The 15,127-nt window shown below is 35.8% G+C and overlaps 1 protein-coding gene across 1 annotated transcript in view; it reads left to right on the forward strand.

Moving 5' to 3' along the window:
- PRR16 (proline rich 16) overlaps window positions 1–14,526 on the forward strand; it is a gene marked incomplete at both ends in the record, with an annotated part of 102,571 nt that extends 88,045 nt beyond the window's left edge. The window contains one exon of the mRNA XM_080637864.1: window positions 13,777–14,526. Within this exon, the coding sequence (XP_080493990.1) occupies window positions 13,777–14,526 (750 nt within the window). The remainder of the gene's footprint in view (window positions 1–13,776) is intronic.
- Window positions 14,527–15,127: the final 601 nt, after the last annotated feature.

Raw genomic sequence — 15,127 nt, forward strand, 5'->3', positions numbered from 1 at the left:
TTAAGTTAGAGCTGCATTGTCTGTGTGCTGTGTAACCAGTGGGTCTCAGTGTGTCTTGAAACTCAGTACGGGAAGCTCAGTTATGTCTGAAAAGGGCAGTGCATGCTCAGATGAGTGAGGTTGTGTTGTTTAAGATGTAAGAAAAAACATACTCAGTGGTGAGTTTGTGGACAATTTTATGTAAAAAGTTATGTTTTTCTTATTCCTAGTTTTGTTATGGGTGACAGGGAGTGTTTCCAGTTTTATGAGATCTAGGAACAAGCAGGGCCAGAGAATTCATAGTGTACAATTTAGATAACCTTGCATATGAACAATGAAGTGGGTATAGAGACATGATAGATTCAGGAAGTCTGAGTGTTTTTAATAGAAATCACTGTGTATCCATATCTTAACTTGCTGTATAACTTGTTTGTACTGCATGGAAAGTTGGAGCACCAATCCAGACAGTAATGAAGCTGTAGCTAGCCTGGGAGATCAACAGAAAATATGAAAAGTGTGGTGATATTTTCATACTGAAGACTTTTTTTGCAGTCTGATATTTTGCTGTCCTCTTCCCTCAAAGCATGGCGATTTTGAGATGGGTAATCCTAAGAAAGCTGAAGCCTGAAATTCTTCTGAAACTCAACTGGAAAGTTTTGTTTTTCAGTACCAAAGATAACATTGTTTAACTGGTAGGGCAGTTTACTCTGCTGTTTCACTGGTACTCCATGTAGCTTCTTCTTACCCCATATTCTCTTTTGTAACAGGTTTTATAGGCCCTGTCTCTGTTTGTATTTCAACTCTTATCTCACATATGGGTGTATTTAATCTCTCATTTAATGAGTATATTTATTTAGATTCCTTAAAAAAAAAAAAAAAAAAAATAAAAAGGGGGGGGTGGGAAGAAAGTGGTATTGTTTTCTCCTTGAAATTTGGGGTCTGGGACAAGTGTTTTAAAACTTCTTATTGAAAAATTGGGCATATATGAGCAGCTTTTGAATGGATCAAGGTTTTGTTGTTTTTACTTCTCGATCTGGAGAAGGGGGAAAATTTTGACCTTAAAAATACTTAACAATGTAAAATCAAGAGCAACAAAACTACCTGCTGTAATCACAGGTGGAGGAATTATCAGATGGCTCTTTTTTTAGAAATGGCTTTATCAATGAAAGTAGGCTACTGTCATAACTGTTAGGCTGAAAACGTAATTCAGCCCTTGTTACTAACCTAGTGAAAAAAGAACAAGCAAAATACACTGATCACCAGCTTAACTAGATAAATTATAAATATTTGATAGCAGGTGTAAAATATGCATATAATACTTGTATAATAATGCATCTAAGAGAGAAGGTTGAGGAAAACTTAAACACTTAACGTTTGTCATATTTTACAGAGGTGCTTTTGTCTTGACTGTTCAGACGTTAAGAAAAGTAGAAATAACCATGATCCTTGTCTGTATGTGCAAGTGGTGGTTTTTTTATCTCCTGACATTCTCTCTAGTACTTTCTGTCAAGAAGTAGTTGAGGTGTTTCAGAGTCAAAATGCACAGGAATATACAATGAAGTCAGACACTGATGTTAAATTTAGTACGCAGTTAGTACGTAGTAGTAATGTTGTACCAATAAAGTATTAGCTAGTAGTAATTTAAATGTACAAAGTTATAGTCTCTAAAAGATAATTTAAAATAAATTTCAATGTAATTTAATGTTAATTTTTCCTTTTCCCCAAATTCTTGTCTTTAATATGTTACATCTAGTCCAAAAGAAACATCTTACCTCCTACTAGGAAGATACAATCTACCTGTGAATAAAGAGTTCTGTCTTTTCGAGCTGCCTTATGTGTCAGATCTTACAATTTTAACTTGAATAAGCCTAATTATTTTAACAAAACCTAATAACCTTTCTTATGCATTTTCAAAACCTAATTACAAGACCATAGGGTTTTCAGTAATTTTCATTGGTAACTTTAGTTTGCACTACTTTTTCTTTAGGTATTTCAGGATTGCATTATTTTTCAAGTATAACTGATACCTTCCACAGTGTTTGCAGCACTTTGTTGTATTAGACATATCCTCTTTAGTATACAGACCTGTTTTGTCAGTCTGAATCCCAGGTATCTACATTTACAGCTTATATTTGCTTTGCTAGAAGGGCAAATCCTTGCTTTAAAATCCTGGGTCTCAGTATTAAAAGATGAATTATAGCTATAAAGCTTACCTATAGAATTTTATTTTTACTGATATCCCAGACAACAAAATGATTATTTGTTTAGCGCTGTATTGCTATGTTGTATAGAGCACCAGCAGGTAAAATTTATGGTAAAATGTCAAGGCATATGCCAGATATCTGCTGTACGTAACACTTCTCACTGGCTGTGTTCTGTTGAATAGTAGGGCAGCATTTTTATTTGAAATAAAGCAAACCAAGATGACCTCCATAGATGAGCAGCAGAAGCAGGCACTTTGATCTGTCTTCCCAGTGCTTCTCCGTGCATCCTGCCAGGAGCACTGCAAAAATTTCACTCTTTACACCTAAGGACCACTTCAACGTAATAGGTGCAAAGTATTTCATTCCTGCTGCCACAAGTAGTGCAATTATCAGAAAGGAACTGGGAATTACAAGGACTGGATGTGAGGACTCTTCAGAGTGGATTAGTAGTGTGGGTGACAATCAAAGAAATGATTTAGCACCTCAGGGATTGTGTAATTACTGTTAGCATAAATTGTGCTGCTTGCATATGATGTATATACATATATATAAAAAATTAAATAAAAAGAGAGAGAGTAAAAATTATTAATGTTTTATGAATTCCAGAAGACAACATGAAAGAAAGGGCCAGCAAACCTAGAAAACTTGGGGTTTTTTGTCTTCTTTCCATGAGATTTGGATATGATTTTCCTCATCTTGTCATAGTCGATATAAAAGTAATTATTAATATACATAACTTTAAAGTAAATTTTCCATGGCTTTTTTTATCAGCATGCTAACTAAACGACATGCTTTGTAGGGAAGCCAAAAACTAGAATAAAGCTTCAAAGGCTAAATATCAACAGTTTGTTTCAAGGAGTGAATCATTTTGACTTTATCTTTGGCTGGAAATTTGCAGTAGCTGTGCTGAATCTTGACTGCAGTTCTCTACCCTGAGTGACCGAGGCAGGGAGTTTCCCCAACACTGCAAACCGCTTGGTTTTGCAAATCTATTTGGAAATCATTTTCCACTCTTTGCATCAATGTAGTCTAGTCTGCTACTCCAGTTTCTTGCTGTAATGCAACTATTCATTTACTTTTACTCTCAAACAGTTACCCCCTTCAAAACTGCTGCAAGTATCTGAGGTACAGATTTCCTGATTCTTTTCTGTTGCGGTGATTAATAGTAGAAATACTAGATTTGAAAACAGGAGACTTCCTAAATCTTAAAGACATCTTGAAGTTGTTAGATAAGCATTTTTAAGGCTCAGCAGACTGTGTATTTCAGTGCAAACATCTGCAAACTCTGCTTCTTCACCTTTGCTCCCCATGCATCCTTAATTTATGGTATTTGGTTTTGGTTGCTTTTTTTCTTTTACTTGAAGGCAGGAAGCTTTATTCAAGCTCTGAAATAAGTGATTTTTATTAAATTCAGCTGTAACTATAAAATAATCAACCATCTATGTAAACATGTAACATTACATTGAATTTTTTTAAACAGCTGTCTTGGCAATGTGCGTATTATGATAATGTGAATACCATAATTATTGCTAAATCATTTAATTATATTATTTATAAATAAAGAAACCAAAAAAAGCACCCACTTTTTTTGCTTTTCTTTCTTTTTTTTTTTTTTTTTTTTTTTTTTTTTTTTTTTTTTTTTTTTAAGGGATTAGATTTAGGTATCTAACTAAGGGAACAAAAGTTTTGACTTCATTATGTTAGTAGCATATTGAATCAGGCCAAAGCCATGGAGAGCTGAGATTCAATAAACTCTTATAGCTTTTGACATGTATAATGTATCTAGAACCAAGGATGAGATAAAACTCCTTATTTTTATATTTCCCTTGTGCACATGAAGCATTTTGTTTAAAGAAAATTGAAAAAAAAGTGTTATCCATAAATATTAAGATAGAATATTCCGTGGCTTTTAATTAAATTCCTTAAATATGTTGAGATGCAGTGTGAGCAGAAGTAATTTAACTTGGAGCAACTAATAATTAAAAGGCAACCAAGTATTCATTTCAAACCTGCATGGTCCATAGCAATTACTTTACCTTAGCAAAGTTTGGCTGATTCATTGCTATTATTTATTAGTTGTGTAAGCTCACCATGGGCTATCTCCTGTTATGTATTCTGCTTGGTACATCCAGATGGGAAAAAGTCAAATTGAGTCTTAAGAGGCATTCACTATGATCAGTATTACATCTTTTTTGTTCTCATTCTTGGAGCAGTGTCTACAGCACACTTACTTCCAGATATTGCCAGCAGTTCACTAGGTGAGCAAGGAGGAGAAGGCAGCTTACCCATTTTAAGAACTGTCAACTGAAGGACTTATATAGCCTTTTAATAACAATCATCATTGTCAATATCACTGTTTCTAACCAGGCAAATAGTTCAACCTAATGCCTAAATAAAAGCTCTTTCTTTCCATGAAACTGTATCAACAGAAGGGGTATTGCAAGCATATCTGAAGAAAAATAGCCTACTGCCTTAGTGTTTTTTACTTTAAAAAGCAGATAATGCTATCAATTCATCTAAAATTTGCTTTGAACTTTATATTTAGTCAAACTTTTAATTAGAATGAAACTTAATGGATTGTGCAGTTTTGGGCCACGTTTTGAAGCCAAAAGGACTGGTTAGAAATGTGTCTACTTAGCTAAATCCTCCAGTTCTGTTCAGCTCTGTTGAAACTTATTTTTAAAAAAGTGTCCAGCAGGCTTGGAATTAGTATTTCCAGATTAATGTAAATACATTGCACATTTCATTTGGGTTTAAATGTGGCTTTGGAGCTGTAACAGAAATGGTCCTTGTGAAATACAAGCTCACTCCTATAATAGAGATAACAGGGTTTTATTGAGGGACAAAGTCAATAAAGCAAAAGCAGCAGCACTGGGCATGTGACCATAGCCAGACCACATACCAACACCTATGATTTGCAAAAGCCGATACATTTATGTGTTTATCACAGTCCTGCAATATTAAAATATGGAGGCCATCTAGACTCAAGAGTATTATTTCACTAATAAAATCCTTTCAATCAAAAAAACCATCAGCCCAACATCTGGTCTCCAAAAATATATATTGGCTGTTGTTGAGGAATGTCTTTCTGGTTTCAGAACAAAAAGATGTTAAACATTCGTTTCTGGAGTCTCTTTTGTACTGTTAGGGGAAAAGGAAGGATGATGATTAGTACTCTCTATAGTGGGGTGGTTTATTTAAAATCAGAGAAGTATATCCAGTGTTTAAGACTGGAGTTAACACAAATTACAGTACAGTTCTTTACCAGCTTCTCAGACAATTCTTTTGGACGTGCTAAATATTTTAAGTTCTTTTTCAGGCCTATAATGCTATGAGGGCTTTTTATTTCTTAATAGCTATTTTTAATGTATCTGAAGACTGTACCTAACAAGCTATTTATGTGATTAGCGTGACATTTTTTTGTAATTGTACGGGTAACTTTCAGTCTCCATGGTGAGCTTTGTAGTTTGGGGATACTTTAAGGTAAACTTCTTCATGCTGTTGACATTAATAGTTAAGAGCTTAGACAAATATTTAGCATTCATTTAAATTAGTATGATGCCTGATTAGGCAAATAACTGTATTTTTAGTAATTATGAACCAATGTTTGTAGCAAAGGTTGTTATGTAGTGACTAAAATCTCTAATATTTTATGATACTGCATTTTCAGCTGTTTCACAGCACATTTATTCAGAAAACACTAGAAATTAATGAGAATGCACATGCATGTCAGCATGCAGCTGTTTTCAATTTTGTCACCTGTTTGAGAGAGAAGAGCAACAGTAAGCAGCAGCTTCTGAAATGTTGATTTAGAAAGATTTATTTGATTCAGAAGACGTACCAAAGTCTCACAGCTCTAGTATTCTCTGGCCTCTTTATATTAAAAAAGTCCACTGCTAAGGAGTGTTACTTAAACATGTACACAAAGGTTCCACATTAAATGTCTTGATTTTTTTTTTTTTTACTGAGAAGCCTTTTTACTTGTGTTTATGTATGCATTTAAGCATTGAATACTGATTAACAATTTGCCTTTTAAATTTCCTGATTTATGTCAATTAATTAAAAAATTACATGCAAATATAGTTGACCAAATGCATATTTACCATGTCCAGATTCATCCTTTTCAATTTTTTTTCTTTTCTTATCTAATAGCATAAAAATAGAGTATGAAGTCTTTGTGTTTCTATAAATGTAATTTACAATTCCACAAATTTAGGAAAAAATGTACAAACCCCAAATAATAAAGTAGTTGTACCATCTCCTTATTATAGTGAGATAAGATCAACAGTAGATTTCAATGTCCCCAGAAAAGAAACTTAGCGTGATTTCTATTACTTTCATGAGCTTAAATAGTCTCACAGACTATATCTCACTGCCAAACCTGAACTTGAAGAGTACCAAAAAAAAACCCAAACCAAAACCCCGAAACCCCAAAAAAGTATAATTGACATCAGTATAACAATAAAAGAAAAGCTGCTGATTTCCCATTAAGTTGCCTTTTCTTTGTGAGTCATATGAAATTAAGCTTTCTTTATATTTTATTATGTAGTCCTCATTCATTTCTCCAGTACTTAAAAGCCCTTCTTTCTAGCTTTGAGTCTTTTGTTGATGTTCAGGACAAGAGTGCCAGATTCACTTGCTGCTCTTGGGCTCTGCTCTTGAACAGCTGTCAGTTAACACTGCTGTCCATAGAAATATACATTGTACTTGTTATTTCAAATACACGGGTTGATTTGCTGCTTCTACAGTTTTGGTGGCTGCATCATTATGGACAAGAGAGGGGAGCAAAGGAAAGGCATGTCTGATAACTCAAGGTGAGACTTATTTTTTAGTGTGGAGTCTGAGTTGCAGTTTGTCTTTCAGCCTGAGTTATGACCTACTTGTAAAATCATTGCACTCCCTTACCAGAGTAAGTGACATAAAACCAGAGTAAATGCCCTTTACTTTTGTGGTATTAATTACTCTCCTGTATTGCTAAGTATGTGATGCTGTGAGTATTTCAGTGGAAGTGTAAATAAATTCTGTTACCATTCATAAGGACTGCTGTCTTATTTCAGTTAATATTTTTAGAGCAGCTATTTTGTTGTTAACAAATATACTTTGAACTTGCTTTTCTAGAAAGGGATTTGTTCGTTTGGGGTTTTTACTTTAATTTCTCAAAGTTTCTGTTTATTTATCATAATTTTATCAGGGTTCTTGTGTGTGTGACAGGAACTATAATTGTACAATTCTTCATGGTGTGAATACCTGCCATATACCTGCTTTCATCTCTCTCTGTGATCTAAGCAGTGTCTTCAGCAGACTTCATGCACAGGATACACAGAGGAATTACCATGGTTGTTATGTTCTTAAAGGAGAACACAGCAGCTTACTGTCTTTTCTGTTTACTTTTATACTTTTTCTTGGAAAAGAAGCCTTTTTTTTTTTCATATTTTGAATGTGAGCTTCCCGGTTTGCTTTCACTGAAATGCTAAGTCAAAATGATGAGCTTTCCTGGCCTTGTTAGATTCCCAAGAGTACGTCATATTACTAAATTTCCATTTATATGTTTACATCCAGCCTAGCTTGATGTTCAGTATACTTGCAAATGTCAGAGTAGAGTTTAGTTAAGTCTGTCACTGAAAATAATGTATTTCTAAATTCATTTATTTTACTGAAGGTAAGGTTGAATCAGCAACTGTATAATATACTCCAGAAGGTGATGCTGCTTTGCTGAGGTTCCTAAAGTGTTCTTTAATAAAAACTTTCTTTGGCAACAACAACTGCATGAGGGTTATTTATTTATTTATTTATTTTTATTATTTATTTATTGACTTAGGATGTGTGTAAGTTTGCTTAGGGTGGTGCTGATCTTTTAGATACCTTAACACTGACAGGCTGCACACTAACCTTGCCCTTTTCTGGTGCTTCAGGATGGGTGACTGAGCTGTCTGAGATGCTGTTGTAAAAGTCATCTCCTGAAAGCTGAACTTTGAAGCTGCCTGGAAGTGTATATTAACTCAAATATTGCATTCATCCCCAATGCTGTGCTAGAATATCTTAGCATAAATAGACATGATTATTTATTGATAAAGCTTCAGCAATGAAGATGCTGCTGGATACACTGTAAAACTTTTATTATAAGTTCCTAGTTGTGGCAGAAGAACTCCTGAATCTAGTCAGCTATTTGAGTCTTCATTTCCTAATGTAAGGTTATTCTTTGTTCTATAGACATATATCATGTATTTGAGTAAAAAGCAAGCAAACAAACAAATTTGAAGACTGAAACGGCTTGCATAGCTGTGGCTTTACAAGTCCGTGAAGCAATTTGTCTTTAAAAGCTTCTGGGTTTTTTCCAAGGTGAAAGAGGAGTAGGTGGTATATCATATAATGAAGGTGGGAAACTGCAGAATATTCTGGATGCTAAAAGCTTATATGGGTTCAAGCAAAAATAGGCATGTTCATGGTAGATTAATATGTCAAGATCTACTTAATGCAAAGTCTGATGAGTCCTTGAGTTAGAAATCATTTGAGGCTGGGATAAGATTCTACAGTAATATTTCTGCATGACTTTTTTATTCTTGTATTTTTGCCTGGGCACCTGCTTTTGTAATTTTTCACAATACTGTTCTAAGTAGACCATTTGTGTCTCCTAGTATAGCCCTTCTTTTGTTTTCTTTTTGCAATTTTTTGGCTCACACAACTTTGTAAACGTATTCCTAGTCTAAATTAGGTTCCATTTCTCCTTGATCTGGAAGGGACAAAGGAGAGGAGGGGAGTGTAGTGAATTTAGCTGTGACATATGCAAAACATATAACCCTCCTGTGGGGAGAGACTTTATTTCATTTGTGTCCTCTCTGGAGTGTGGAGTTTTGACTTCCACATGTACTCTTTGCTGAGCTTTTAACCATTTATATTTATTTGTTTGTTTTCATTTTTACTTCTTTGGTGGATACTATTTGTAGCATTTATTTAGCAGAAAATTAACATGAAAATTATCTAATAAAATTAAGCACAAATATCAGATTTAACCACAGATATATAATTTTCCTTTTGGCATAATTTTATTCTCATTCTTTAGTTTTCTGTGTCCAATCCAAACGTGGAATCTTTTGAAGTAGAGAAAAATGTGTTATTTTGCTTGTCTGTAAAACATCTGAAATATCTATAGCATTCTCTAAAGGTCTGGATTTTGCTGGTAAGAGGGAAGGACCCCTGATCACCTAGCAAATAATAAACAAACAAATGTGAAAGCTTCACACATATTCCTAAAACTAAAGTGATGCTATAAGAAGAGATTTGATTTGTTGAGTTATTTAGATTCCAAGAGAAAATATTTTGGGTCTGTACATGTGTTAACAGACTTTGAATAATTACTTGGTTCAGCTAGAGAAATCCAACTGTATTGCCACTGCGCACCTAATATTATTGTCCTGTAATGACCCAGAAAGGAGGCAGGAATGTGCTGATACCCTGATTCATGCAGGAGTGTCACACCGGATCCTACAGAGTTTGAAGCCTCAGAATATTGCTGGCAGGAGAGAAGTAGGCATCTGCGCAATGCTCAAATCTGGTTAATGGCTAAATAACTCCTCAGGCTATAAAAGGATGTCTCCCCCATGCCTGTGCATGTGAATCAAGTCCTGTTATATTCCAGAACTGAAAAATGGACAGATTCTGTACAACTGGAGCAGTGTTTTTTGTTTCTTAATATTCTCTGTCTTACATAGCATTTCTGTATTGTGAAATTGAAGCTATTTTTTAAACCCACATTTTATTTATTTTTTTTTTTAACTACATCAGTTTCCCTGTGTTAGTCACCAGTTCTCTGTTATAACAGTAAACAAAATCACAGCTGGTGGTGGGAATGAATTTGGACAAATAAACTTAATATGTCAGAGCCATTTCATGCTTGTTTTATGTTTTACAAATGAGTAAGTGACAAAAAATTCTGATGTGTACTACACATTTCCCAAAGGGCAAGAGATAAACTCTGTAATCGTTTAAATTCAAGGACAGTTAATAAAAGACTTTCCTGTTACTCTTAGAACATTTTTGCACTCTCTGAAGGACAGTTTGAATGGATGCTAATTTTCTCACCACCAAGGTCTGCTGCCATTTTATGACACGCGTGCTGCTTAATTACAGCTGCATCTTCTCAGAACCACTGAAATATCACCTTCAGTCTATCCCTTTCAAAATAAAGTGTTGTTTCCCTAGAATTACATTGTATGGAGTACATCTGTTTTGTGCAGTGTGGAACAAGGATGATTTTTGTTCTACATGAGGCCTAAAGCAAAGAAGCCATCATTCGTGAGTGGTTCTGCAAAAAAAAAAAAAAAAAAAAAAAAAAGACAGAAAGTGATGAGAATTCTGTCCATGGCTTAAAATAACATTAAAATGCATTTTTGTTATTTTATTTTCTTCTTTATTGGAATTTGGTATTGGAAAATGTGAGTGAATTTTATTAATGTAAGGAGGATTTAGTATATTATTTGGATGATCTCCGTTAGATTTATCCATAGCAAATTGCAGGATAACCATATCAGTGGGCCATGGCTGTCTTTTTTCTCACTTGTGCTATGTTAATATCTAAGGCCTTGTATGAGGGGGCATTCATGGTAAAAAATGAAGAAAAGTTAAAAATAGGTTTTGTGGCAATAAACCAATTGCAAAAGAAACTATTTTTTATTCTTGGCATTTTAATATAGCTTTTATTAAACAGTGTGAATCAACCAAATACTGTCACCTAGTATTATCTAATACTGTAACATAGACCAGTGTACTGACATTTGTACAAGCTATCCAGTTGTCCTGGTTTAGCAGTAGCAGTCATTTTTTCTACTTCTTGATAGCTGGTGTGGCGCTGTGGTTTTGACTTTCGGCCTGGGAATAATACTGATAAAGCCGATGCTTTCAGTTGCTGGTCAGAATGTTTACTCTGACCAAGGACTTTGTGAGTCTCATGCTCTGCCAGGGAGGAGGGGAAGCTGGGAGGAAGCAGGGACAGGACACCTGATCCAAACTAGCCAAAGAGGTATTCCATACCACAGCATGTCATGCCCGGGGATGTAGAACTGAGAGTTCCCGGGAGGGCTAGAATGCTGCAGGGTGGGGTGGAGGTATTGGTCGGTGAGATGTTGTATTCTCTTCCCTTGTTATTTCCTTTATCATTATTATTATTGGTGGTAGCAGTAGTGATTTGTGTTATACCTTAGTTATTAAACTGTTCTTACCTCAACACGTGGGAGTTGCATTCTTTTGATTCTCCTCCCCGTCCCTCCAGAAGCGGAGGGAAGAAAGGTGGGGGGGGGAGTAGACTGAGTGGTTCTAATTTACTGCCTGGGCTTAAACCACGACACCAGTGCTCCTATGTGGAGTGTCCTTACAGATATGTTTCCTTTCTCTCTTGCCTGCAGCTATTTAACTTCACTTTTTTTGTTTCCTTACATGCTAAGGAATTCCTTTGGGTTATGATGCATCAATACGTTCTATACTTATTATAGTTCATTAAAATATTATATATTGGATTCCAGGAAAGGCATCAATAGTATATTTAGGCCATACGTAGGCAGACCCTAATATTTATACAAATCCACATAAAACTTGCAGAGGGGTGCTTGAATTTCAGGCTTATTGCCCAGAACATGAGTGTCTTTTATTTGTTCCTTTAGATTCACTGTTTCATGTTGAGAAGTTCTTGCTACCTTGGTTTGCCATAACAACCTTACTTTACTTGATAAAGTAAGGTGATATTGTGCATTCTTTCTCCTGTAAACTCTTTTTCTTGCTATGAATTTTGCATTGTCTTAGTAAAGATGTGATTTATCTCCCAAGAATGTTTGCAGGATTACTTGTACTCTACCCTGGAGGAGGTGTTTGGCATCTGATAGTTACCAGAGTTCAACTGTACCTTTCAACTTCTAGACTAATAATTAAAATGGTGATTATTTGGAGGAATTAATATTTGTCATTTAAAGGTATAATTTTTCTTTATCAGAGAAAAATCAAAATGCTAAAATAGAAACTGAAATGCAACATAATATTGGGCTTTGAATAGTGAATAAATAAGTATTTATTTTGGTATTGGATATAAAAAGTATTGTAGATTTTTTTCACAGATGTTTGAAAGCTTTCTTTCTGAATCATGGTTACCTGCAACATTTGCTGGTTTTGGGAAAAGGAAGGCACTAAACTGGATTTTTGAATATGAGTTTTTGCGAATTTTAGGTTACACAACTCTTACTATAGTATGAGTAGTGGAAGCTAAAGTGCTTTTAAATTCTGTGGTGATTTTGCTTATGTTTTACCACATAAGTGAGCTACTAGTTTGACTGAATAGAGTTGCTTCAGTAACTAATTTCACTTTTTTTTTCAGTTAACATATGGCTTATACTCCTCAAAAAACAGCTTTCTTAGAAATCAGTAATATTAGGATCAAATTATTGAAAGCAGGAAGTAGAAATGAAAGTCTTGGAAGGGTAACGATTAACTCAGTTACACAGCTGGAGGCATCTAGTTTCTTTTCAGATCTACTCAGGTAACCAGCCCCTCCAGTTCTCCCTCCAGAATGTCACTGATCTCCCATAAGAACCCTAAGCAATGGCACAAGGTTTTTATTCGTGCACCAAAGTTAGCTAGTAACTTTTCAGCTACTGATTACTTTATATATATCCCTGTGAGGACATAAAGGATAAAGATCGGTTTTTAAATGTGTGCTTACTTCCTGTGGCGTGTACAGTGTTCAATAGGTACTGAGTGAAATGCAGTTTTCAGGAAGGGCTTGTAATTGTTGCACTACAAATTTTTGCTACCCAGTAAAGCCACCATCGGTTGCATATCCTATGAAAAACTGAGTAGAAAAAAGGAATCTGAAAGACTAGAAGAGATCTAACATTGTAGAAACTACAAATGGGAATATGGGAGGTAGAGGAAATCTTGATATAAAGTGCATGAGTTAATAAATGCTTGTAACTTTGGAAACCAAGCTACTTTTTCTCTTTTCTTGCAGCAAGTGCTATTTCAGGATTTCGTAAAGGGAGGTAATGCAGTCTAATGCAAGAAAGAAGTTGCTTCTCAGTACCATATTTACGATAAAAATTTGTAAAGAAAGAGTGTACCAAACAAAATTGTAGGTGTATAAGATCACCTATACAGAGATGTATATTTAAATACAGACTGTGTGAAAGGTGAGAGCTGAAAGGTACTCTGCAGAAGATTTGAGTTTAGAAGCTGTCATGTAGAAGCTAAAGTTAAATAATTCAGTCTTCTCCTAGACTGGAAGGCAAAGCATAATACTGAAGGATTACAGTTCACTTACAGTGATATTGCCAAGTAAACCCTAGAGGGAAAGAAATGGAATTTCGTTCCAAAGTTTTTAACATTATCTTTCTTTTGTATTCAGGTGATGAGCTAGCGAATTATCCAGCCCCATTCTTATTTTTGGTTTTGTTGTTATTTTATTATATTGGCAAGAAAAAAGAAAGAATGGTCAAAAAAAATGTGGCTGCTTCTGTTCTGAGAAGGACAAAACTGATAGTGGAGTGTGCTTTTGTTTTCCTGTGCCTTTCCTGGGCAGGTTTTTCTCACCATTTTTGCTCTGGCTGTTGTGCAGGTGGTTGACCAGATTGACACGCTGACGTCTGACCTGCAGCTAGAGGATGAGATGACAGACAGTTCCAAAACGGACACGCTCAACAGTAGCTCCAGCAGCACAACAGCTTCTAGCTTGGAGAAAGTCAAGTTGCGGGGCAGCACACCGCTCATCAAGCCGCCTGCACACCCCTCTGCTATCCTTACCGTACTGAGGAAGCCGAATCCGCCTCCTCCTCCACCACGACTGACACCCGTTAAGTGTGACAAGCCTCCCAGGCTGCCTCCTTCGGCCAACCCTCTCAAGACTAATGGCACCCTGCTGCGAAACGGGGGCTTGCCAGTTGGGCCCAACCCCATCCCAAATGGAGATATATGCTGTACACCAGCCAATAATATGGAGAAAGTTGCAATGCAGCCTCTGATGCACAGACCTGAGAAAGAGCGATGTCCTCAGCCTGGAGCAAGGGAACGGGTACGATTTAGTGAAAAAGTGCAGTACCACGGCTATTGCCCTGATTGTGATGTTCGGTATAACATTAAAAACAGGGAGGTGCACTTGCACAGTGACCCTGCTCGTGCTATGGGAAAGCTGCCGCACCAGTGCCCTCCTCTGCCACCTCCACCACCTCCACTGCCTCTGGAAAATGGAGGGTTGGGGTTAAGTCCCAGTAATAGCTTCCCTCCTCCAAGACCTGCAACTGTGCCTCCACAAACTGCACCAAAACCCCAGAAAACCATCCTGAGGAAATCAACTACAACAACAGTGTGATGTATGCCACTTGAAACAACTCTCTCTTTTCCTATATATAAACATCAATAGGTAATGAGCACTTTCTACTTGAGCAATAAAACGACCCAAGTGAAGTGGCATAAAAATCACATGGTAAGTACAGAGGAATACTTGTTGATCTTGTGCTCACAAAAAAATGTCATTATGGCAAAGGATGCTTAAAAAAATATTTATGCTTTAAATTATAGGTTGCGAACATGTATTTCAGTTTCATTTGTGTAGTGTAGTTTAAAAGACAGTGAAAAGAAAGTTCAGTTTGAAAATACTGAGTGATGGTTCACAATAGATTTCGATCTGACATAAGGAAATAACCATTGCTCCTGGGTTTTGGGAAACTTCCTGTTTCTAACAAGTACCTCTTCAAATGTGATTTGATGAAGCAAAGTGTATTACCAGATAACAAGTTTTGACTGAATTCTAGCAAATGCATTTTTTTTCTGCCTGACTGCTTGATCTAACCCATTGTGTGTGGAGCAGTGCAATAAGGAGGTAATCATCGGACTTTCAGGCAGCTTGATCTTTGATGGGGAAGTAAATAAATTGAAAGGCATGTTGACATGGCTTTGAAAAACTGAATTAT

Source organism: Psittacula echo, assembly GCF_963264785.1.
Source record: "Psittacula echo genome assembly, chromosome: Z".
Lineage (NCBI taxonomy): Eukaryota > Metazoa > Chordata > Aves > Psittaciformes > Psittacidae > Psittacula > Psittacula echo.